Source organism: Ursus americanus, chromosome 12 (assembly GCF_024610735.1).
Source record: "Ursus americanus isolate L20-20 chromosome 12, mUrsAme1.1.p, whole genome shotgun sequence".
Lineage (NCBI taxonomy): Eukaryota > Metazoa > Chordata > Mammalia > Carnivora > Ursidae > Ursus > Ursus americanus.
The window spans coordinates 43036786-43062552 of NC_142138.1; the positions used below are offsets into that span (position 1 = coordinate 43036786).

The 25767-nt window shown below is 35.0% G+C and overlaps 1 protein-coding gene across 2 annotated transcripts in view; it reads right to left on the reverse strand.

Moving 5' to 3' along the window:
- Nucleotides 1–25767, reverse strand: part of HFM1 (helicase for meiosis 1) — a 102374-nt gene that overhangs the window by 70080 nt on the left and 6527 nt on the right. The window contains exons 3-13 of one of the 2 annotated variants that reach the window (XM_087866099.1): nt 24999–25111; nt 23464–23776; nt 17239–17504; nt 16810–16857; nt 8549–8619; nt 7954–8086; nt 6933–7084; nt 6287–6364; nt 5915–6073; nt 2613–2813; nt 2444–2532 (exon numbers count right to left, since the gene is read on the reverse strand). In XM_087866099.1, coding sequence (XP_087722225.1) covers nt 2444–2532; nt 2613–2813; nt 5915–6073; nt 6287–6364; nt 6933–7084; nt 7954–8086; nt 8549–8619; nt 16810–16857; nt 17239–17504; nt 23464–23776; nt 24999–25111 — 1623 coding nt within the window. The remainder of the gene's footprint in view (nt 1–2443; nt 2533–2612; nt 2814–5914; nt 6074–6286; nt 6365–6932; nt 7085–7953; nt 8087–8548; nt 8620–16809; nt 16858–17238; nt 17505–23463; nt 23777–24998; nt 25112–25767) is intronic. The other variant, XM_087866100.1, reaches the window with a different exon arrangement.

Here is a 25767-nt window from a genome sequence, read left to right on the forward strand (position 1 = left end):
GCCAAGTGGAACACAGCTAGTAAAGTGGCAGCACTGCAATCCAAATCATGGTCTCTAACTTTATGCTGTTTCTTTTTTTTTTTTTTTTTTTAAGATTTATTTATTTATTTGAGAGAGAGAGAGTAGTGAGGGTGGGGGGCAGAAGGAGAAAGGGAGAACCTAAGCAGACTCGGAGCCTGACAGGGGGCTCCATCCCACAGCCACGAGATCATGATCTGAGCCAAAACCAAGGGTCAGTTGCTCAACAGCCTGTGCCACCCAGGAGCCTCTCATGTTGTTTCTAATACCAGCATTTCATTCCTGGAAAAAACAAGCATAAGAAAGGGGGATAAGGGGTGGGGGGGGGAGGAGAGACAAAGGGTGAAGAAAGAATTGAAAGACAAGAGAAATTTTCCTTGAGTAACTAGGTAAAGAGTGGGAAGTGAGAAAAGGAGAAATATGATATATGCTTCTGTATAAGAAAATAATTAAAACAAAATTAGCTAATTTGGGTGCAGCAGACAACAGGAGAAAAGCGAAAGGATGGAATGGAAACTAATTTTAAGGGTGAATACAGGTTAGCTACTTCAGTTATTTACTCTTATAGATAGGTTCAGGTTCAAAATGCTAATTATTAAGTATTCATCTTGGGAGGTTATATAGTCATTCTATATGAATGATGCCACTATTACACAAAGAATTCTACAAGTTTTTAAAAATTTCCTTCAGAGTTAGTTTTTGAGCAAGAAAATAAGCCTCACTGCTTGACAAACACATTTGTTTCTGACTAAAAGTCACATGGCCCAGCTAGTTTATTCACCCAGGTAGAAGGTTCCAAATTACTCATCCCTACTTACAATCTCTTTACCCTATAGCTACACTTTCTTAAAAAAATTCCATTTTACATTTATACTGCTACTAGTTTTATAATGACCTGGTCAATTGGGTTTTGAAACCCCATCTTTGCTAAAAACATTTAGAAAATTAATAATCAAGAATGTTAAAAAACCAAGTGCAGCTGGTATGGAAACTATCGATTGTGATTTGATTATAAAAAAGGTTTTGCCAGCAAAATGATCTAATGGATGCATACATTCTCCCAATATTCTTGATCACTGCCCATAAGTAACCAAGAAGTTTTCTGGATTAAAACCAAAGGCTCAGACCAGGTGATTAAAATAAAAAACTGTTTAAAAAGGCTTGGGAAACATTCTCATTATGAGAATACTACCAATTAAGTTCCTGAAGTTAACTAAGAAATTCCAAAATATAGGAATATTTTGTTATTTTCATGCATGATACAACAGAAGAAGTATTTAATAAAAAGCTAAAGAAACCAGAGTACAAAATAGCTGAGCATGTTAGACAAATTTAGAAACCTTAGTAACAGAATCTGGGGCTTGATGGGCAAAAAGAAGTCTTATAGGAGTTGCTAGAACACGAGTGGTCAAAGGGGAATGAGGTAAGCATCAGTCTCTTTTTCTGGTCTACACCAACTCAAAATGGCATCCCATTCCTTTTCACTCAATATATCCAAAATATAATCATGGTTCTTTCTCTCAAACCAACTCCTCTTCCAGTATTCCCCCATCTTAATTATACAGCACTCCCTGGTTGCTCATGGCAGAAACCTATCACTGGCACCTCCCTCACCTTCTTCCATAACTTTCTGCAATCAATTTCCAAGACCTGTTTATTCCTACTTCTAATTATATCTCAAATGTATCATTTTATCTCCATCAACACCGCCACCTCCTTAGTTCAAATCACCACTAATTTCTAATAGTTTGAGACGCTCATACATAAGCAATTGGCGATGTCGGTTAGGCATGGACTATAAACTAGAGTTCAGAATGGAGCTATAAATTTAGGAACTCATAGACACATATACGAGCATACATATATTCTTTGAACCCATGTGATAGATACAAATACCAGAAGTGTGGGATTAGAAAGAATGAACCCTGGATAGAACCTCTAGAATGCCAACATTTCAGAGTTGGGTAGAAGAGGTGAAAAGAGGACTGAGGGTGAGCAGCCAGCAAAGTAGGAAGAAACTTGGTAGAGGATGATCGCAGCAGCACAGAGTCCAGGTTTTGAAATAAGGTGGAGGGATCAAATGTATTAGAGGCTCCTGAGAGGGCAATAGCAAGATTAGCCTCAGGGAAAAATTACAAGAGATGCCAAACTCAAAGTGAGTAAAAAAAATGAAGACAGCAATATGAATAATCTTCGAAGAAACCTGGCTATGAAATAAAGAAGACAGGATCATAGTGTCACTAAGATTCACTCTCTCACTTAATCTTCCAAATTACTATTATCCTTAATTTATAGATGAGGAAACTGAGGCTTAGAGAGGCTGAGTAACTTGAAAAGGTGAAGAAACGAACCCAGTTTTCTCATCTCATCTAGATAATCCCTAAATGTCTTCCTATCTCCAATAACAAAAAAAGAAAAAATATACCTCTGTTTCTGTTCCACAGCCATAATAAATTTAGCATCTTTCACAAGAACAGAAGCAGCCTGTTGCACACCTTTCCTTGTTGCACAAAACTAAAAATAAATGAATTCTTGGATTAATTATATTAAAAACTGAACATTATACTCAAAAATAAGCAACTAACAATCCATACCACAAGTGTGGGTTTCTGATCAGAGTACGTTTGTATAACACTGGCAATTTTGTAGTTGAGGGTTAAATCAAACTTAAATTCGGTTTGGTTACTTCTGCAGGGAAATCCAAGAACCACTTTCCGAAGTTTCACTGGCCTATGTCTTTCATCCATTTTCAGACATACCGCAGGTCTTTCACCATCTGAAAGCCATTCTGCAATCTTTAAATAACAGAAACATACATTAAAAGTTTTTTTTACTCAAGTTTCATGTCTAAACATAACATAATAATAGACCACTTTTAAAGACAAGGTATAAAAATAATTAAGCTGTCTTTTTCAGTATTACATAATCCAGTGACACCATCCTATTCATATATTGGTAAATATTATTGGTAGCAGTATTTTAAGATTATTCACACTTTTCAACATTGTAAACTCCCAATTAATTATTATTTTGTTTTATTTTCCTTCCCAAGAGTCCAAAATAAAATTAAAATTGATTTTGGCAGAGAAACTGAATTTCTCACTATCATTATAAGCTTCCTATTTTTCAGACCTTTGCCTAGATATGCATGACAGATCTTTTGAGTTGTGCTAAATAATAGCAAAAGAGTAGCAAAGTAATGACTGGCTGAGATTGGCAAGCGTTGAAAAAAAATTTTTTTTTTAGATTTTATTTATTTATTTATTTGAGAGAGAGAGAGAGATAGCCAGCGAGAGAGGGAACACAAGCAGGGGGAGTGGGAGAGGAAGAAGCAGGCTTCCAGCGGAGGAGCCCGATGCGGGGCTCAATCCCAGGACTCCAGGATCACGACCTGAGCTGAAGGCAGACGCTTAATGACTGGGCCACCCGGGCACCCCAAGGGTTGATAATTTTTAAACAAAGAGCAAATAAATACTTGAGAGATGGCAGTGCCCAAAGCACATTTTAGACTCAATGCTGGAGTCATTTGTTAATTTCTGAAGCTATGGTGAGCAATCCTTATCTTCATATAACCTGGTTAGTAATTAGGCTTCATGCCTGCTCTGAAACTGACCATTTCTTTCACAGGAAGATGGAATAATGAGTTTTTAGTTGCAGGAGAAGGAAATATTAAAACATTTTCAAGGCTATCCTGTGTGCAAATAAGTCAAACAAGAAATTTAATTTGAAAGAAGCAGAAAGTCAAGAGTAAAGACCTTAATTTGGAGAAAATTGAGGAAGAAGATTTGTACAAAGGGACAGGAAAGTAGCATTCACCAGATGTAGTGATTATCTCAAAGGACAAAAGAATTTCAAGAATTACAGAGTACTGATATTTAATGACTGCTTACAAATCAATGAGAAAATTTTATCATCCCAATGTGAAAAAAGGGTAAAGAACATGACCTGGCAAGGTACAAAAAAAGAACTTAAAGTGATTGATATATTAAAAATATTTACCTCAGTAAAAATCAAAGCAGTACAAAATTTTAAAATAAAGTATATTTTAAACAAGAAATTTAACAGCTATTTATTTTTAAAGATTTTACTTATTTATTTGAGAGAAAGTGTGCACGGGGGAGGGGTAGAGGGAAGAAGGGAAGCAGACTCCCTGCTGAGCAGGGAGCCTGGATCCCAGGACCCAGGGATCATGACTTGAGCCAAAGACAGACACTTAACCAACTGAGCCACCCAGGGACCCCGACAACTATTTAAATGTAATAATAACAATAATTTATTATAATACCCAGTGCTAGAATACAGAGAAATGGCTGATGGTGGAGGTATAAATGACTACACCATTTATTGAAAGCACTGTTTCCTTAGCGTTTTATATATCCTTTGACTCAGTTATTCCACTCTAAAAGTTCATCATAGAGAAATAATCATGATGTTTTCAAAGATATACTAACTTCAGCACCGTTTACAATAGCAAAAATGGAAATAACCTTCCATCATTAAAGCATTAGACCAATAAATTATAATAAAACCCAAAAAAATGTATTAAAGAATATCTAATGACATGGAAATGTCTGTAGGTGACATGCAAGTCACAAAAGAGCACACATAGTATGATTCCACCTATATGTCTGGAAAGACAAACACTGGGTTTCTGCTGATTACATATACTTAAAATTTTTCTCTATTATTTTTGAATATGAACAAAACAGGTTGTTAACATAAGAACTGGAAAATGAATAATTTTGCCAAACTAAAGATAAATCAGGCAAAATTTTCCATTGGATTAAACAATATGGGAACTATTTGTGAAATTTCTAAGTAGCAGGAAAGGGGCGCCTGCGTGACACAGCGGTTAAGCATCTGCCTTCGGCTCAGGGCGTGATCCCGGCATTATGGGATCGAGCCCCACATCAGGCTCCTCCGCTATGAGCCTGCTTCTTCCTCTCCCACTCCCCCTGCTTGTGTTCCCTCTCTCGCTGGCTGTCTCTATCTCTGTCAAATAAATAAATAAAATCTTTAAAAATAAATAAATAAATAAATAGCAGGAAAAAAAGTCATACTGGGTAGGCTGAGAAGTAATTGGAGTGAGGAACAATTAAACCATACTATTTTTCAAGAAGTTTGCCCAAATATTAAAAAAAAAATTAGGACATATACTCATTATAGCAAGTATAATACTGTATACAATTATTTCTTTACCTGTGTAGCCCATTAACCAAGAGATCCTCCTCAAGGGCAGGGTCTATATGTTTTCACTTCTGTATCTATTATTAGTGCTTACCATAATGGCAGTCACATAGATGTGAAAAGGTGGGTGGTAATCACCTAAGCAATTATTTTCATTCTCCACCATACTTTGCTATACAACTAGAGTCAGGTGATTATAACAACCATAACAAATTGTTAGTCATTATGAGGTATCTGAAACCCATAAAAATCAAGACTTTTAGATACTAGTAAACAACAGACTTGTACCAAAAATGTTTCATTAAACCAAATCAACCAAGTACAAGGCCTAGTACTGCCATACCTATGAGATCTAACAATAACTTTCTACAACATACTTTCCTACTAAATTGGTTACGAGATTTACAGGAAAAAAACCTCACTTTCCTCTAAGATTAAAATGACAAAATATTTCACTAGTCATAAAAAAATCTGATAGACTAAAATTTTTTTTTTTTAAGATTTTATTTATTTATTTGACAGAGAGAGAGACAGCTAGCGAGAGAGGGAACACAAGCAGGGGGAGTGGTAGAGGAAGAAGCAGGCTCCCAGCAGTGGAGCCTGATGTGGGGCTCGATCCCAGAACGCCGGGATCACGCCCTGGGCCAGAGGCAGACACTTAACGACTGAGCCACCCAGGCGCCCCAGATAGACTAACATTCTAACTTACATCCTCAGCATTTGGAATTGTTGCAGATACAGCTACAAATCTCAATGGAATAATTGTGCTGCTATTTTCAGAAGTAGGAGATAAAGACTGTACAGTTTTCATTCTGCTGACTACAACTTCAAGAGTTGGTCCACGATTTTCATCTTTTACAACATGTACCTAAGAAAGAAATCAAGAAAAAAATGATTAGCTATAAGAATAAAAAACTAATCAATTAAAATCCATAATAATATTAACACACTTAAGAAAATAAGCCTTTCCACTTGAAGGGATAAAACAAACAATAGTTTGGTTGAAAATGTCTTGTTTCTTTCTATCCATTCTAATCATCAATTTATATTTATCTCTGAAAATGAGTAAAGTGTTCACTACCTCATCAATGAGAAAGAGTCTAACCAGCTGGACCAAAGAGTTGTCTCTCCATTTTCTAGTCATGCTATCCCATTTTTCCTAAAGAAACAATGTAAGTGGTTTAATATGATAAGAAATTATAATAAATATTAAGATATCAATAAAAATCTTAACATTAAACAAACAATGGGCAATATTTTAATATGTCTTAAAAGTATCCTGAAAAAGATTTAAAGATTAAAAACATTTTAAAGGATCCTGATAGTTTTACAAGTGCTTAAAAAATTAAACCCCCATTTATTTTTAAGTTTAACCAAAAATATTCAAAATTACAGCCTAATTACTTTTTTAAGGCCTACCAAGGTCCTCCTTCTGCAATACATAATATTTGGATAAAAGAATACAAGCAAAAAGTATGATTACAAATTATCCTCAATAACAAATTGCCTATTCATATCTTTTGCCTATTTTTCCCATTTGGTAATTTATCTTTTACTTACTGATTAGTGTTCTTTATATAACCTAAACATTAGTACTTCTTATGTTTGTTTTTTACATTGCAAATATATTCTTCTACTTTGTGTTTTCTTTTAACTTTTATTCTTGGTGAAGAGAAACATATTTCTAATAAACCAAGGAAATATTATTGAGTATAAATAACACCTACTGGAGTTGTCATAATAATATGGGCATGCTGAATCTCAAATAGGTCATCCATTACTGTATCTCCAGTGAGTTCTTTACAATTCAGTCCTATTGGTCCAAATTTTTCTTTCCAATCATCAAAACGCTGACTACACAGGGCCTTTATTGGTGCCACTATAACAATATAAGATATTTATTTTGAATGTCAGTGCAATTTTAAAATTACTTTCACAAACATTGGCTAATAAAATTAAGATGAAACTATACAACTAGGTGCTGCCTAATATTTATAAATTGAAAGAGTTAAAAATTAAAGCATATTATTTAGAGATATAATCACCAGACTAAACTAAAAATAGAAAAAGAAGTAATTGTTCAGGGAATTGAAACTAAGAGTGGAGAAAGGTAAGGCAGGAGATTATTGCTCTTCATTATAAGCCTTTTTGTGGTAATTTATTTTTTTTAACCATGTACATAAATTACTTAGATGAAAAATTTCAAATATATATATATATATACCTAAGAAAGGACAGTAAAGGTTCCTATGGAAATTTGTCAGAATTACAAAATGTTTGAATTTATTGTTCTTACTGTCCGTTAAAAAATAAACATGTAAAGTTCAAATTCTCAATTCAAATATTACTTTTCATTTACAACTCTGGGAAAATGTGCTTGGAATTTAATGTAACAGACAAGAGCAAATGTGATACGTCTTCATTAAAAATGTATGGAGAGGGGCGCCTGGGTGGCGCAGTCGTTGGGCGTCTGCCTTCGGCTCAGGGCGTGATCCCGGAGTTCTGGGATGGAGCCCCACATCAGGCTCCTCCGCTAGGAGCCTGCTTCTTTCTCTCCCACTCCCCCTGCTTGTGCTCCCTCTCTCGCTGGCTGTCTCTCTATGTCAAATAAATAAATAAAATCTTTAAAAAAAAAAATGTATGGAGAACCAAATATTAATTCCTATGGCTTGAACTTAATTTTTTACTTTTGCCTCACTGGTTTTTCATTATTATAATTAATTACTCTTACAATATATAAATACTTACTGTAAACAATTTTAATGTTTGACCATGGCAATGGGACTTCCATTAATAATCTTGTTATAGCCAGTTCAAACACTACAGTTTTCCCAGAACCAGTTGGAGCACAAATCACAAAATTCCTATCTGTGTAAAGAAGCTAAAAAATAAAATTTAATCAATCATGGAATATATAGAATTTTTCATTCACACTCTCAATTTGTTAGAAAATATGTAAGAAAGACTCTCTTGAATAATAATTCAAATTATTTTTCCCCTAAACTATTAAAATTCTAACCTTTCTCTAGATCCACAACCCTCAAAAAAACCCACCACTATCAATAATTTATTATTTTATTTGAGAAAGTAGTATGTTAGACCTAGACGAAAATAATTTCTTTAGCTTCCAGAGAGATTTTATAAATCTAATGTATATATACAAACCCACCTATGAAAGTCACATGCACTCAATTACCAAGCATTTTTTGAGTTCCTATAAGGTACCAGTCACTGAGCATGGCATTGGAAACATAAAAACGAATGTGATCTAGTCCTTGCCCTTAGAGAACGAACAATAAAATAAAAAGAGGCAGATAAGTAAAAATCACAATAAAATACTTACATCATCAAAGGCTTTGGACTGTACATAGTTGAAATATGGGAATTCCTTGAAAATACTTCTAAATATTGCCGCTTAGAACAGCATTAAGGAGTCAAATATTTCAGAATTTTAAGAATTGGTTACTTTTAATTAATTAATTTTTTGGTTACTTTTAATTTAAAAATTCAATTAATCAATATTTACTTTGATAATATTTAATGATGAGGCTTTAACATCACAAGAAAGGAATTAATAGATATAGAGGGAGGGACCAACGTGGCAACATAAGAGGCTCCTGAACTTTCCCTCCTCCCACAGATGCACCAAATATATAGCTACACATGGAGCAATTCTGAGAAAAATCCAGAAATTAGTTAAGTGACTCCTACACATTGGGTGAATGAAAATACCCACAATGAAATGCGTAGGCAAGTCTGAGACAACTCTTACCCTAAATCCCATCCTTGGTACAGCACCATACAATTGGAAAGGAACTCCCAACTCCCAGCTTCTCCCTGAGGAGCAAAGAGTTTGGACCACATATCTAGATCCCTGACCTTTAAGGCTCCCACCCACAGGATAAGCCCCCACCTTTGTAAGCCAACAGAGTTTACATTCATGAGACCCACAGAACTAATGAAAACAAATGAGCAGTTCTTAAATGGGCACAGGAACGCCCCCCCCCCCCCGACTTCCTCTACAGATATACACATTCAGGGTCACTGCAGAGGAAGCAGCAAGTGTTCATCTCCAGTTTCTACCTGGAAAGGATTTCACTGCATACTTTCTCAGCTGCTACCTCAGGTTCTGGTTTCTAATCAGCCTTCACCTAGCTGCTAATTACAACCCTCCCCTTTGGGACACTGATACATTTAAGCACAACTACTAGAAGCCACTAAGAGCAAAGACAGTGGGTTGGGCAATCAGAAAGGTTTGAAAGGCAACTAGGAGCTTGGGCTAGGTTAATTGATGAGGCTCAAAACTGGGAGAGGTAGATATTTTATCCAATGTGTAGAAACCAGAACAGAGGGTTAAGGAAAATGAGGAAATGGGAATATGTTCCAAACAAAAGAACAAGATAAATCTCCAATTAGTTATTTACCCAATAAAAATGCTCACCAAGGTCAGGAAAGCAATGCATAAACAAAAGTAAGAATTTCAACAAAGTGATAAAAGATATAAAAAAGTACCAAACAGAAATCCTAGGGATTCAACATCAGACAGATCAAACAGAAGAAAGAATCAATGAACTCAAAGATGCAGCAATGGAATTAATCCAATCAGAGGAGCAAAATGAAAAAAGAATGAAAAAAAATGAAGATAGCTTAAGGGACTTATTTTATACTGATACCAAAGCCAGGTAAGGATATTACAAGAAAAGAAAATTATAGGCCAATATCCCTAATGAACATAGATGCAAAAATCCTCTACAAAACATTAACAAACCAAATTCAACAGTATATTAAAAGAGTCACACACCCATGGTCAAATGGAATTTATTTCTGGAATACAAAGATGGTTCAAAATCCACAAATCAATCAACATGATACTCCCACATTAAAAAGTTAAAGATTTGGGGTGCCTAGCTGGCTCAGTCAGTACAGCATGAGACTCCTGATCTTAGGGTTGTAAGTTCAAGCCCCACATTGGGCATAGAGCTTACTTAAAAAAAAAAAAGTTAAAGATAAAAATCATATGATCATCTCAATAGATGCAGAAAAAGCATTTGACAAATACAGTATCTTTTCATGATAAAAACTCTCCAGAAACTGGCTAAAGAAGGAATGTACCTCAATATAATAAAGACCATATATGACAAGCCCACAGCTAACATCATGTTCAATGGCAAAAAGCTGAAAGCTTTTGTTTAAGATCAGCAAAGAGACAAGGATGCCCACTTTCACCACTTTTATTCAACATAGGAGTGGAAATACTAACTAGAGCAATTAGGCAAGAAAGAGATATAAAAGGTATCCAAATTGAAAAGGAAGAAGTAAAACAGTCTCTATTCACAGATGACATCATATTATATAGAAAACCCTAAAGACTCCACCAAAAAACTGTTAGAAGTAATAAACAAATTCAGTAAAGTTGCAGGATACAAAATCAATATACAAAAATCAGTTACATTTCCATACACAAACAACCAAATCAAAGAGAGAAATGAAGAAAACAATCTTATTTACAATAGCATCAAAAAATAAAATACTAAGGAATAAAGTTAACCATCCCGTTTACAATAGCATCAAAAATAAATTACTAATGAATACATTTAACCAATAACTATAAGACACTGATGAAAGAAACTGAAGACACAAATAAATGGAAAGATATTCCATATTCAAGGATTCAAGAACTGATATTGCTAAACTGTAAACTGCCAAAGCAATCTACAGATTCAATTCAATCCTTACCAAAATTCCAACTGCATTTTTCAGAGAAATATAAAAAAAATCCTAAAATTCATATGGAGTTACACAAGACCCCAAATATCCAAAGCAATCTTGAGAAAGAAGAACAAAGCCAGAAGCATCATACTTTCTGATTTCAAACTGTGTTAAGAAGCCACAGTAATCAAAAAATGGATGGTATCGGCATAAAAACTAGACACCTAGATCAAAGAGACAGAATAGATAGCCTAGAAAAAAATCTGTGCATATATGGTAAATAAATTTTCAACAAAGGAGCCAAGAACTAGGAAAAGATAACCTCTTCAATAAAAGGTACTGGGAAAACTGGATATCCACATGCAAAAGAATGAAACTGGATCCCTTACACTATATACAAAAATCAACTCAAAGTGGTTCAAACACTTGAACGTTAAGACCTGAAATCCTAAAACTCTTAGAAGAAAACATAGGGAATAAACTCCTCTACACTAGTCTTGGCATTTTTTTTAGATTTAAAACCAAAGGCAAAGGCAACAAATGCAAAAATAAACAAGTGTACTACTTCAAACTAAAAAGCTTCTGCACAGCGGAGGAAACAATCAACAAAATGAAAAAGCAACCTATGGAATAGGAGGAAATATTCGTAAACCACATATATGATAAGGGGTTAATATTCAAAATATACAAGGAACTCATACAGCTCAATTGCAAAAAACAAATAACCCAATTTAAAAATGGGCAAAGGATCTGAATAGACATTTTTCCAAAGAAGACACAAATGGCCAACAGCACATGAAAAGGTGCTCAACATCACTAATCATCAGGGAAATGAAAATTAAAACCACAATGAGATATCACCTCACACCTGTTAGGATGTCATTTACCAAAAAGACAAAAGATAAATGCTAGTGAGGATGTGGAAAAAAGGGAATCCTTGTATGCCGTAGGTAGGAATGAAGGGGTACATCCATTATGGAAAACAGTATGGAGGTTCCTTCAAAAATTAAAAATAGAACTATCTTATGATCCAGCAATTTCACTTCTGGGTATATATTCAATGTGGGGCTTGAACTCACAACCCTGAGATCAAGACCTGAGCTGAAATCAAGAGTCAGACATTTAACAGACTGAGCCACTCAGGTGCCCCCACAGTACATATTCAAAGGAAACAAAATCAGTATCTCAAATAGATCACTGTATTCCCATGTTCACTACAGCATTATTCACAATAACCAAGGTATAGAAATAATCTTAAGTGTCTGTCAAGAGACAAATGGATAAAGAAAATGTGATATATAGATATATATATGTATATATATCTATATCACACACACACACACACACACACGCACACACACACGCATACATACACAATGAAATATTATTCGGCCTTAAAAAGGAAGGGAATTCTGCCTTTTTTGACAAATTGGATGAAACTGAAAGCCATTATGCAAAATGAATTAAGCCAGAAAGAGAAAGACAAATACTGCATAGTATTACTTATAAGTGGACTCAAAAAAAAACACAAAAGGTCAAACTCATAAAAACAGAGTAGAATGATGGTTGACAGGGGCTGGGGACATGGGAGAAATAGACGAGGTTGGTAAGAAGGTATAAACTTTCAGCTGTAAGATTAATAAGGTCTGAGGATCTAATGTATGACCTGGTGACTAGAGTTGATAGCACTGTATTATATAACTGAAAAAAAAAGGTAAACATGGAAGGTGATGGAGGGTGGAAACTAACCTGATGGGGGCAACCTATTATAATGCATATGTATGTCAAATTATCACATCATACATGTGATAAAATTTTATTTGTCAATTATACCTCAATAAAGCCAGGAGGGGGGAGAAATTAACAGAAATTACTTCAGTCCCCAAGAACAGTCCATATTCTGAAAAGAATTTGTAAAGTCCCTATACAGAAACAAGGTTTATATAAGGGTTATAATTTGACAATTAAATCTGATCGAAAAGATGCAGAAAGTTGCGTATGTGACAGTATATCAAAATTACCCGTATAGTTTATCTTTTGCAGAGTGGTGTTTTCTTATTCATGTTGACTAGGCCATTTGATTTTTATATCTCCTTTAAAGTTCCCAATTTCACTTTTTAACTTTTCACTTTTAACTGTTTTAACTTTTAAAATTTGATTGTGTTTCATTAGCTGATATGTGTTTCTGGTCACCTAATCCTGAACCCCTTTGTTTTCAATAATTTGGTCATACTAAGTTGTGGATTTAATTGCAATTATCAGCATATCGGTTCTATAAGAACTTAAACGGTCCTTCCTCTGTAAGAATGCTCAAAAACATTAAGAGATGTGAAGAATAAACTGTCCCCTCTCCAAGGTGAGAGTCTATTGTCAGTTTGGGAGATATCTATACTTAAAATGGTGTTCTTCTCAGTCTGAGTCACATCTACCAACTACCTCTATTAAACACTATATGCAAACTACATTACTGGATTTAGAAAGCTGTGGAAAGCTATAAAGAAGAAAGTGAGTTCTTACAATGGAGGCTGTTATAATCTATTAGGAAACATAAAACAATATATCTGAGAATACAAATACATAATTATTTAAGCAATTATATTTTTATGAACATATACAAAAATTGATGGACTGTAGTAAGGGATCTCATTAAAAGGTTAAATGAGACCATATTACTTCTCTGCTCAAATTGCCCGCTTTCTCTCAAAGCATATGAATGACTACAAGGCCCTACATGATTTTGCCTCTCCCCTCCATCTTTGTGATTCTGACCTCAGGTCCTACTCTTGCCTCTGATTAATCTCATCCAGCTATATTGGACTCTTCTGTTCTTCAGAAAAACCAGCCATGTTCCTGCTATAAGGCCTTCCCTCTGCCTAGACTGCTTCCCTCCTTATTTCCTTGGCTCTTTCACTTTCTTCAATTGCTTACATCTCTCCTTCTCAAGAAGACCTACACAAATTATTCTACTTAATTCTAATCTTGAGCCCTCAATTCCAGCATTCCCAGTTTAAACTCCTTTACTCTGTTCTACTTTTTCATTTTCCGTATTACTCATTTCCTTCTAACATACTATATGACTTATTTATACACTGTTACAATTGTTCAGATCTGTCTTCTTCCCTACCCCCATCCCAAGAATGTTAACTCTTCAAGGGCAAGGATTCATTCATTATCTGTTTTCTTAACTGACATATCCCAAATACCTAGAACAGTGCCCAGCACACAGTAAGCACTCAACTAATATAGGTTTGCATTTATCAAATCAAGCAGATAATACACAAATCTTCATTTTACTTTCAGTTATGCAGAGTATCAGAATATTTGTGCCAAAACAAAAGTGTGATTTTGAGTTTGTCAATCCATCAATCTTTTGAAAGAATCTCATTTTTCCTTCAAAATATGTCTCTTCCTATAAAATATTTATTTGTAACAAGCCCACAAGTGGGCCATCATGCTGGTTTTTCTCTCATTAGGTAGTTCCATATCAATTTACATTCACAAAAATGAATCTTTGATTCAGAGTAGTTGTAGAATTAGTTTTCCAGCTCATGAGAAAACTCAACTACTAACATCATTTATCATCACTATAAACACTTGATATCAAATTTTTCCTTTTGTTCAACACTCAGCAGTGTCACTGCAATTATATGTTATAACAGGTAGGAAAATGTCTGCAGCATTGAAAATAAGATTTCTATAGCAAAATCAATCTGACCAAGCTTCTACTGTCCTGAGGATTCAAATACAATAAAATATTATAAAAGAATTAGAAAATAAGTTGTGTCCAAGTAATTCCAAAACTCTCAAATTATCATAAAAAGCATTTAGCCTTCCGCTTTATTTTTTTTTAAACCAAAGGCCTTTTTTTTTTTTTAAGATTTTATTTATTTATTTGACAGAGAGACAGCCAGTGAGAGAGGGAACACAGCAGGGGAGTGGGAGAGGAAGAAGCAGGCTCCCAGCTGAGGAGCCCGATGCGGGACTTGATCCCAGAACGCCGGGATCACACCCTGAGCAGAAGACAGACGCTTAACGACTGCACCACCCAGGCGCCCCATAGCCTTCCACTTTAAATACACACTTAGAAATAATAAAAAGTAGCAGTTCTGTGAGTTTGACAGCAAAGGAACTTTTTGAACAACAAATCAATGTACCATAAGACTAGGTGATATTCTTAACTAAAAGACCTAAACAATAGAACTATTTCAGCAAAGCTAATATAGCATGAAAATCTTGAAAACTCTTCAAAAGTTACTGTAATATTATGGCCAGTTCCAGTAAGGGATAAGAAGACTTTCCCCTCATACAGATAATGAAACTAGCTTTTAACTGTTTAAGCTAACCTATTTCTTATGTTCCAACCTTATTTAATCATAGCAAGAAAGCATAGCAGGATTGAGACACCATGCTGAACAGAAGCACTAAAAGCTGACTATATCTGAAGTTATGATATCATCATGTATAACCTTCTATTGTTTCCTCCCCCCATTCTAACTTAGTTCAGTTGTCTGCATTGGAGGCAACTTTTCATGATTGGTCAGGCAAATATTTCCTAACCATACCTCAGAATGGTCTCAGTCCCCTGAGTACCCAGGATTAGAATAATTCTCCCCTAGATTCCTCCAGCTCAGGAGGAATTCATTTTCTGTTTTGACAAAGAGACAATAACTTTTATGGAGTCTAGAGCCTTCTCCAGCTTTGAGTCATTAATTCCATATTCCTAAAGCATGCTTTTGATGACATAACTTTACTTGCTCAAAATACTGCATGGTTTCTCCTCATTGCTTAATAAATTAAAAAGCAAAAACAGGGGCGCCTGGGTGGCACAGCGGTTGAGCGTCTGCCTTCGGCTCAGGGCGTGATCCCGGTGTTATGGGATCGAGCCCCACATCAGGCTCCTCCGCTGGGAGCCTGCTTCTTCCTCTCCCACTCCCCCTGCTTGTGTTCCCTCTCTCGCTGGCTGTCTCTATCTCTATCGAATAAATAAATAAAATCTTAAAAAAAAAAAAAAAGCAAAAACAAAAACAAAACCTCTTGACCTTGGTATCCATGGCATTAAATACCCTGATCCTAAAATACCTATCAATCATTATGTCCTACAGCTCCTGTAATCATAGCTTTTATTTCAGACAAACTGGAATGCTTGATCTTTCTAACATATTCCACACTATTTTACCCTCATCCTAGCTCATGGTTACTCTTTTGCCAGAACAACTTCCTTTACCTGCCTTTCAGTGTACTTAGAGATAGAAAGATAAATAAGGGATGGCCCTTCCCTTCAAGGAGTTCATAGGTCATAGGGAAATGGTCACATAATAGAGCTGCTGGATTACAATAAAAAATAAGTACACTGTTTATAGACATATATGAGGTCTCAGAAAATTAAAGAGGATGTTACCTCCAGAACACACATACGTACTCAAAATATTTATATTGGAAATGCCCAGACATGTAAATCAGATCATAGGTATAAACTGCAAATTTCATTTAAAAAATACTAGATTTATAAAACTATCCCCAATCCACAGAATGTCCCATTCTCATTTATTTCCCCTACCCATGTCTTTCCAATATACTATCCTTACCCAAAGTATAAGAAATTATCTGTATCTAAGTAAATATGCTCAGAATTCAGCCAATAATACAAAACTCATTTCTATACTTATCTTGTCACAAACTGGTAACAAGAGGTTCACAAACTGGCACCAGTCTGCAGACCACACTTTGAGCAGCACTGACTAACACACACATACTGGGTCACTCACATGACCCAAAAGATTCACTTTTCCCTCTTTTTCTTTGTCAATAAAATAAACATAGATACAATGAAATAACATGCTTACGAATTATGATTTCAAATACAAAGCTGCTGTAGTAAAATAAATTAAAGGATACGGATTTCTGTGACAGCCTTCAAGGAATCTAAATCATTTTCTATTACCCCTAAAAAAAAATTCTACATATTTATATAGGTATTTTTAATTTCTTCCATATAAGCAGCTTCAATTAAACTAGCATAACTTTTAATTAAGAGCACAGTTAAATATTAGATCATAGTTTATTTCATTTTTTATGTTTTTAAGTAGGTTCCACGCCCAACACAGGGCTTGAACTCACAACCCTGACATCAAGAGTCACATGCTGTACCAACTGAGCCAGCCAGGCACCCTAGATCATAGTTTAAAAAATGCAGTATGATCGGGGAATGCAGAAACTGGACACAGATAATCTACTCAAATTTATTATTTTTTTATTCTTTCTTATGCTGAGAAACACAGACAAGTTTGTTCTGTTATAAAATCAACTGAAAAAGCAAGGAATTACCTTGAACTTCATGAGGCTGGGATGCAAGTGAAAAAGTTGGTGCTTTGAATATGTCTTCTCTGATTTCAGAAGCAGAAAAAGTACTGCTTGCTGTAAATAGGTTAATGTCTGAATATTGATGTTTCTGCTTACTACTGCTACATTTCCATGGCTCCCCTTTGTTCATTTCTGTTGGGGCAATTTTCATTGAGCCAATAGGATAGTCTAAGTTTGTACTGTCATTAGAATTAACATCCTCATGTATATTGTCAGATATTTTAAATAATCTGAAAAAAAAAATAAAACAAAACATGTTTGCACTTGTAACAGCTGTTTAGAATGGGAAAAACTAGCATAAAATTCGACCCTTTAAAAATGTCCACAGACTGTGTTTTATTCAAACATAAAACTTAAGCATTCCCCTAAAATACAACTTGATAAATTTACCACTGAATTATGTCTTTTCACTTTTCAGAAACTCAAAGTCATTTGTAGAAGCCAACCTCCAAGACAGCCCCAATGATACCTGTCTCCTGCTATTCACACCCTTTTCAAATTAGGACTTTGAGTCAGAACAGAATTACATGACCAGCAGAGTATTGCAGAAGTACAAGTGTATGACTTCCAAGGGGAGGTCATAAAAGATACTGTCACTTCTGCTTGGTCTCTTGGATCATTCACACTCAGAAGAGCTAGCCACTACATCATGAGAATACACAAGCAACTGTATGGAGAGGCCCATGTAGATAGGTATTGTGGCTTCTTGTCAGTAACAGCATCGACTTCCCAAATATTATTCAATAATCATTTTAGTATAAGAAATACTAAATAAGTATAGATGTCAAGAGGATTTTCAAAATCCTCTCCTCTCCATTACTTAGGCATTCATCTACAGTGGCTTTCTCCTTCAAACAATCTCATTCACCTATTCTCTGATCTTAAACACTGTCCTCCTCTCAAGAACTGCTCTCAAATCAATCATTCCGATATATCATAACAGCCTCTTATCCTTTTAGCTTGCTTACACAAGCTACCAATGAGGTCAAAAAACAAATTTACCATAATGAACCTCTTTATTTTCTCCCAAACTATCTTCCCTTCTCTTTTCTCGTCTACCTTTAATGGACTTAGATCCCATGGCCTATCTTTTTGACTACTCTTTTACTGATATTCTACACTCCTATTCCTCTTTATCCTTTTAACATACTCATCTTGCAAAACCTCAATCCTAGTTGAATCTATCTACTTTTTAAAATAATTGGAGCTGGGCAGGGGAACACTAATGGAAAAAGCAGTTAGGTAGATGATACACTCTAAACAATAAAACTGAGAGTCATCATCAGCAAGATTGCAGATACAAGATAAATATACCAAAATCAATTGCGGATGTCTATATACTTGCAATGTACAATCTGAAAAAAAAAATTTAATTTCATTTATAAAAACATCAAAAAGAATAAAATACTTAAAAATAAACAAAATAAGTTTGACTTGTTCACTGAAATTCTCACAAGATCATTGAAAGAAATTAAAGAAAATCTAAACAAATGGTAAGATATCCCATGTTCATAGACTAGAAGACTTAATGTTATTAAGATGGCAATACTCCTCAAGTTGATCTACAGATTCGACACCATCCCCATCAAAATCCCAGCTGGCTTCTTTTTTTTTTTTTTCCAGCTGGCTTCTTTGCAGAAATTTACCAGTTTATCATAACATTCATATGAAAATGCAAAGAACCCAGAGAAGCCAAAAAAAAAAAAAAAAAAAAATCTTGAAAAACGGAACAAAGTTGGAGGACTCACACAGCCCAATTTGAACTCTACAACAAAGTTAGAGCAATTAAGACAGTGTGGGCTATGTACTTATGGCATAAGGGCAGACATATTGGTCAATGGAATAGAACTGAAAGTCCAGAAATAAAACTTTTATTTAGTAGATAGTTTCCTAGTTAGTATAATAGGAAATATACATTTGGTCTTTGTTCCCAGTTCCTGGCACAGAGCTCCTAAAACCCTTGGAATTTCCTGTGTGATAGTAAGGCTTGTGTAAAGATTGTGATAAAAAGCATCTTTTGTGGGGTGCCTGGGTGGCTCAATCATTAAGGATCTGCCTTCGGCTCAGGGCGTGATCCCAGGGTCCTGGGATCGACCCACGCATCGGGCTCCTTGCTCCACTGGGAGCCTGCTTCTTCCTCTCTCACTCCCCCTGCTTGTGTTCCCTCTCTTGCTGGCTGTCTCTCTCTCTGTCAAATAAATAAATAAATTCTTAAAAAAAAAAAAAAAGCATCTTTTGTTATTCATGACAAAACTTTCAATCACACCTGAGTTTATGCTAATGAAGTGATGCTTACAGGACCCCTAGATAGCTTCAGGATGGGGGTTAACTGTCAGAAAAAACCCTAGTTAGAGAAGGTTGAACTTTCAGCCTGTGACATCCAAGGAAGAAAGAGGAATGGAGATTGAGTTCAATAACTGATGACCAATTATTTAATCAATCATGCCTACCTAATGAAACTACCATGAAGGAAAACCCCTATATAATGGGAGTTCAGAGAGTTTCAAACGTGCATAGGGGTGCCTGGGTGACTCAGTCTGTTAAGCATCGACTCTTGATTTCGGCTCAGGTCATGATCTCAGGATTCTGGGATCAAGCCCCGTGTCATGCTCTGCACTCAGCATGGAGTCTGCTTGTCCCTCTCCCTCCGCTCCTCCCCTACCTCATGCACTCTCTCTCTCTAAAATAAATAAATATACAAAATCCTTAAAAAAATAGATCACAGACCTAAATGTAAGAGCTAAAACTATAAAAATCTTATAAGAAATGCATTCGTAAATCTTTCTACAACCTTGGATTAAGCAATGATTTCTTGGATATGACACCAAAAGCTCAAGCAACAAAAGAAAAATTAGATAAACTGGACCTCATCAAAATTTAAAACTTTTGTGCTGCTAAGGACATTATCAAAAAAGTGAAAAACAACACAGAGAATGGGAGAAATATTGGCAAATCATACAACTGATAAGAGACTTTTATCCTAAATATATAAAGAACTCTTACAACTCAACAATAAAAGATGGAAAACCCAATTAAAAAACAGGCAAAGGATTTGAATAGATGTTATTCCAAAGGTAATACACAACTAGCCAAAAAATCACATGAAAAGATGCCCAATATCATAAGTCATTAGGGAAATGCTAATCAATGAGATGCCACTTCATACCACACTGGGATGGCCACAATAAAAAAGATGAACAATAACAACTGCTGACAAAGATGTAGAGAAAGTGGAACCCTCACATATTGCTTGTAGGATTATGAAGTGGTGCAGTTATTTTGGAAAATAATTTGGCAGTTTCTCAAAAAAGTTAAGTATACAGTTACCATATGACCCAGCAATTCCAATTCTAGGCATAAATTCAAACAATTAAAAAAAATATATTCACACAAAAACCTGTACATGAATGTTCACAGCAACATTATTAATAAGAGCCAAGAAATGGAAACACTTCAAATGCCCAACAATTGATAGATGGATAAACAAAATGTATTGTCCACTCAATGGAATGTTATTTGACCATAAAAAGAAAGATGTATTGATACATGACATAATATGGATAAACCTTGAAAACATTACACTAAGTGAAAGAAGATAGACACAAGAGGCCAGACATTGTACGATTCCACTTATATGAAAGTCTAGAATAGGTAAATCCATAGAAACAGAAAGATTAGTGGTTGCCAGGGGCTGGGGAGAGGGGAGGAAAATGAGGAGAGGAGTTGGAAAGGCGAGTGATCAAAAATGAATACAGAGTTTCTTTTGGGGAGATGAAAATGTTTTAAAATTAGATAGTACTGATGATTACACAACTCTGTGAATATTCTAAAAACCAATGAATTGTATACTTCAGAAGAGTGAATTTTATATGTGAGTTATATCTCTTTTTTTAAGATTTAATTTATTTACTTATTTGAGAGAGTGAGTGTGAACTGGGGAGGGACAAGGAGGGGGAAGAGGGAGAGAATTTCAAGTAAACTCCATGCTGAGCAAGGAGCCCCATGCAGGGCTCAATCTCACGACCCTGAAATCATGACCTGAGCCAGAACAAAGAGTTGGATGCTAACCGACTGAGCCACCCGGGCGCCCTGAGTAATATCTTAATAGAACTGTTATAAAGAAATTCATAGACATCAACCTCAACTGGGCTTTAGAGTGCCCAACAATCCTACCATTATTCTAACTGGATTACTTTCCCATTTTCCATAATCTCTTCCACTCTTCTCATACTTGCTCAATACCTTCACTTTCCCCCTCAAACTCCACATATGACCTCACTTCTAATGTCACAGAGGAAAAAAAAAAAACTATCAATTAGATCTCTGCTGAATCTTTAAACCCATACATCCAGTTCTCTATTTGGACATTATAGGTACTCAAACTCAACATGTCCAAATCTGTACTCATTACCTTCCCCAAAACCTGTTCTTCCTTTATAGTTTTCTGCATCATGAAAGGACACTACCATCCTTCATCATTCTGGATCAAGTCAGAAAACTAGAAATCAGGTGTCATATCTAATAATCCTTTAGGTCCTATGGGATTCTATCTCCTAAATCACTCTGAACTCTCTCATTCCTGCTACCACAGTCAACATCGGTCTCCCATTCTCTCTCACCTAGATTAATAAAAAAAAAAACCTTCTAAGTGACCTTTCATAACATATTTTAGCTCCCTTCTAATTCATCACACTGATGCCAAAATAGACTCTAGAATTTAAAAAAAAAATCTAATTTTACTCCTCTACTTAAAATGCAGAACCTTAGAACACTAGCTCTCAAACTTTAGTGTGCATAACAATCATCTAGAAAAATTGTTAAAAATGACAATTCCTGGGTCCCCTCCCCACCTTTATCTAGGCTGTGATTCAACAGGCCTAAGGTAGAACCCAGGAATCCAAATTTCTAACTAGTACTCCATGTGATTCTGTTACAGTGGGTCCACAGGTCACAGTTTAAGAAACAGTGCCTTAAGAAAAAGCACAAAGTTTATCATGGCCTACATGTTTCTGAATGACTTGACCTCTCCAAACCTTACCTCTCTGCATTCTCTCTGATTTTACACAAAAGGAAATTTTCTAAGAATAAGCCAAGCTCTGTGCTGCTTTAGGTCTTTTGCACATACTATTCCTTCCACCTGGAGCATTCTCCTTTATTTGCCCTTAGTTTAATTCTATTCCTCCTTAAGGTTAAGTTTTTTGTCTTTTTAAAAAAGCTTTTATTTATTTATTTGAGAGAGAGAGAGTGAGAGAGAGAAAGCACGAGAGGGCAGAGGGTCAGAGGGAGAAGCCGACTCCCCGCTGAGCAGGGAGCCTGATGCGGGACTCGATCCTGAGACTCTGGGATCATGACCTGAGCAGAAGGGAGACAATTAACCGACTGAGCCACCCAGGTGCCCCAAGGTTAAGTTTAAGTACCACTTCTTCAGGAAAGCCTTCCTTAATGCTCCAGAACAGATTAGGTCCCCATGTGATATGCTGTCACAGCAATTCTCAAAGGATGGTTGAGACTTTCAGAGAGTTCATGGGATCAAAACAATTTTCATAATATTACACTAAAGCATTGTTTGCATTTTAAATTTTTTCAGTTTTGATTTCTAATATGGTTAAATATTGATAGGCATAACCCACATACACAAAAACTATTGGGAATCCTCAATAATTTTTAAGTGTAAAGGATCCTGACAATAAAAAGTTTGAGACCTTCGCTCTAACTGTATACTTCATCAAAATAATTGTTGTACTATAAAGTGTTTTTTTTTTTTAAAGACTTTATTTATTTACTTGACAGAGAGACAACCAGCAAGAGAGGAAACACAAGCAGGGGGAGTGGGAGAGGAAGAAGCAGGCTCCCAGCAGAGCAGGGAGCCAGATGCGGGGCTCGATCCCAGGACTCTGGAATCACACCCTGAGCCGAAGGCAGAAGCTTAACGACTGAGCCACCCAGGAGCCCCATAAAGTATTTAATCAATTATTTTAGTTATTTGTCTTTCCCCCATTAAGCTATAGCTCTCTGAAGGCAAGAACCTATGACTAGAATCCCAGACTTAATAGAGCATCTGGTATATAGCAAACCCTATTTGTTGTTGATGTTTTTCTCATTTAGATTCTATCATACTTCATACATTTGGACATACCATAAATACTCAACTTTATCATTAAATATTCTGTATTTCATTTAATTAATTACCTTTTCCGGAAGGCTGGTGTGCTCTCTCCTTTGTCTTCTGCAAAATTAACTAATTTTGTATTATCTGGAACACTTTTCTCAGGCGCTATCTCAGTGCCAATCTGATTTTTGTATTTCTGAGAAGAACCATATGTCAGCTTGCCAGGAACATGTGATAAGTCATTGTTACCTGCTACTCCTAAATTAAGATCACCTGCTTCATATTCATTTGAGGAAAAGGCAAACTGGAATTTTTGTGTTGGTGAAATATAATTTGTGTTTTCATTAGTTATCTTTAAATCTGATGGTAATATTTTTGGCCTCTCTTCCTGACCTACAAAAATGGAATATATTAATTAATATATGTTCTCCATGAAAATAAATTTTCAAAATGACCATAAAAAAATGTAATAAAAATTTTCAAAACAGTTTACTAGGTAAACATGAAAGTTATTCATACAGTAATAAGATAATCTGTAATACCATATATGGTTTGAACTATAGGTGATTGGTACTGCTATCGTACATTACATCACTGAAGGGCACTCAAATTAATTAAGAATTATTGAGATTTGAAATTTATATAAAACCTACATTATAAAATAGGTTTAATTTCTGACCCACAAAAATCACCATAATTATACCTCTTAAGTATTTTATCTATAAAAATGATATAATTATACAATTAGGAGGATTTGAAAATTTATATAACCAATTTACACACAGAAATACAATGACCAATCATATAAAATGTTACTGAATTTGATTCAGTATTAAAATACATGATACAATGTTTTTAACTTTGTAATATTGCTTCTAAAATCAAAATAAAGTAATGCTTTCATCAGGGTGACAAAATTTTAAAGGTTTCTTTGCAGAGACTTTACAAGCATCTTTGAGAGGTTGGAAGAAATCTGGAGGACTTGTTAGGGCTTAAATTTGCTTTACCATCTATGTATATATATAGTATACATAAGCTTGTGTATTCTATATATTATTTGGTACATACGAGAATATAAATAATGTATATTTTCATGTATAAAATATATACAAATTATAAAGTTTAATAAGATAACATACATGAACTACCACTAAATTTAAAAATCAAAATTTTATCAACAATATCACATAAGATCACATATATTGTTTCAATGTGCTTGTCTTTAACTTTATAAAAATGGTACCAAACTATATTATAATGTTCTGCATCTTGTTTTTTTCAGGAATGTGGTTTCCTAAGCCAGAGGATCCTACCTTAGTAAAAGGCAAGACAAAAACTAAATGGCAATGACAATTTTAATAATAAGAGGAAACAAATTCATACAACAATAGAACGTGTTTGTGATAGTTTATAGTATGCATATGTACGTATATGTATGTATGGAGAGGAAAAATGTTTTCGATTTTAAGATTTGGTGAGCACTATTTTGAATATAATAAGTCTATCATTTTATTCCATTAAAATAAAGGAATTAATACTTCAATGTGTTACTAGATTTTTTACATTGACATGAGCTGCACAGGTTTAACTTCATAGCAAATATGTGATAGTTTACCTAACAGTTTATGACTTCTTATTTCCTCCTCTAATGCCTGAGTATCTGGAATTTCTGAAATCAACGGAGCAGGTGGGAGAAACCAATCCAGTGATTTTTCATTGTCTGGATAGCTATATAAAATATAAAAGTGTGAACATATATGTTAAGAAAGTTACATCAGAACTATTCATTAATTAAACATTACTCAATTACAGACTCTTAAACATCCTATAAATTAATTTTCTATGGTGACTTTGATGTATCTCTATACACAACAGTGTTCTCAATCTTTTTTCCCTTGTGTGTCATAGGATTAATGACACTGCTATGTGAGATATTCTACGTAAATAATGGCTATAACTCTGTCTCTTTTTCTCCAATTCAAATGCTTGTGACAAGAACCTTAAATCTGCTCCAATATAAAAAAGAAAGTAGTAATTCATTCTGAAACGTTAGCATCTTTACTATCACAAGTAACAAATTACTTATGACACACCTCACAACTAATCATGGGTCATCAGTGTGTAAATGACACCACTACTGGTATTCTAGAGTATTCCTAAAACATTATTACAAATTAATGTCCTAACACAAATACTCTTGATTCAGAACCACCTACAAACCACAGAAAATCCAAGAAACGGTTGAAACTGACAATCACTTTGTAAACTGACAATCACTTTGTAAACTTACAGTAGTTGAGAATTTTGCCACCCTGTTGGCATTATGAACTACTCCTCCTTATCTTTCAGCTGTGATCCTATTAACATACAATGTTTTAATATTT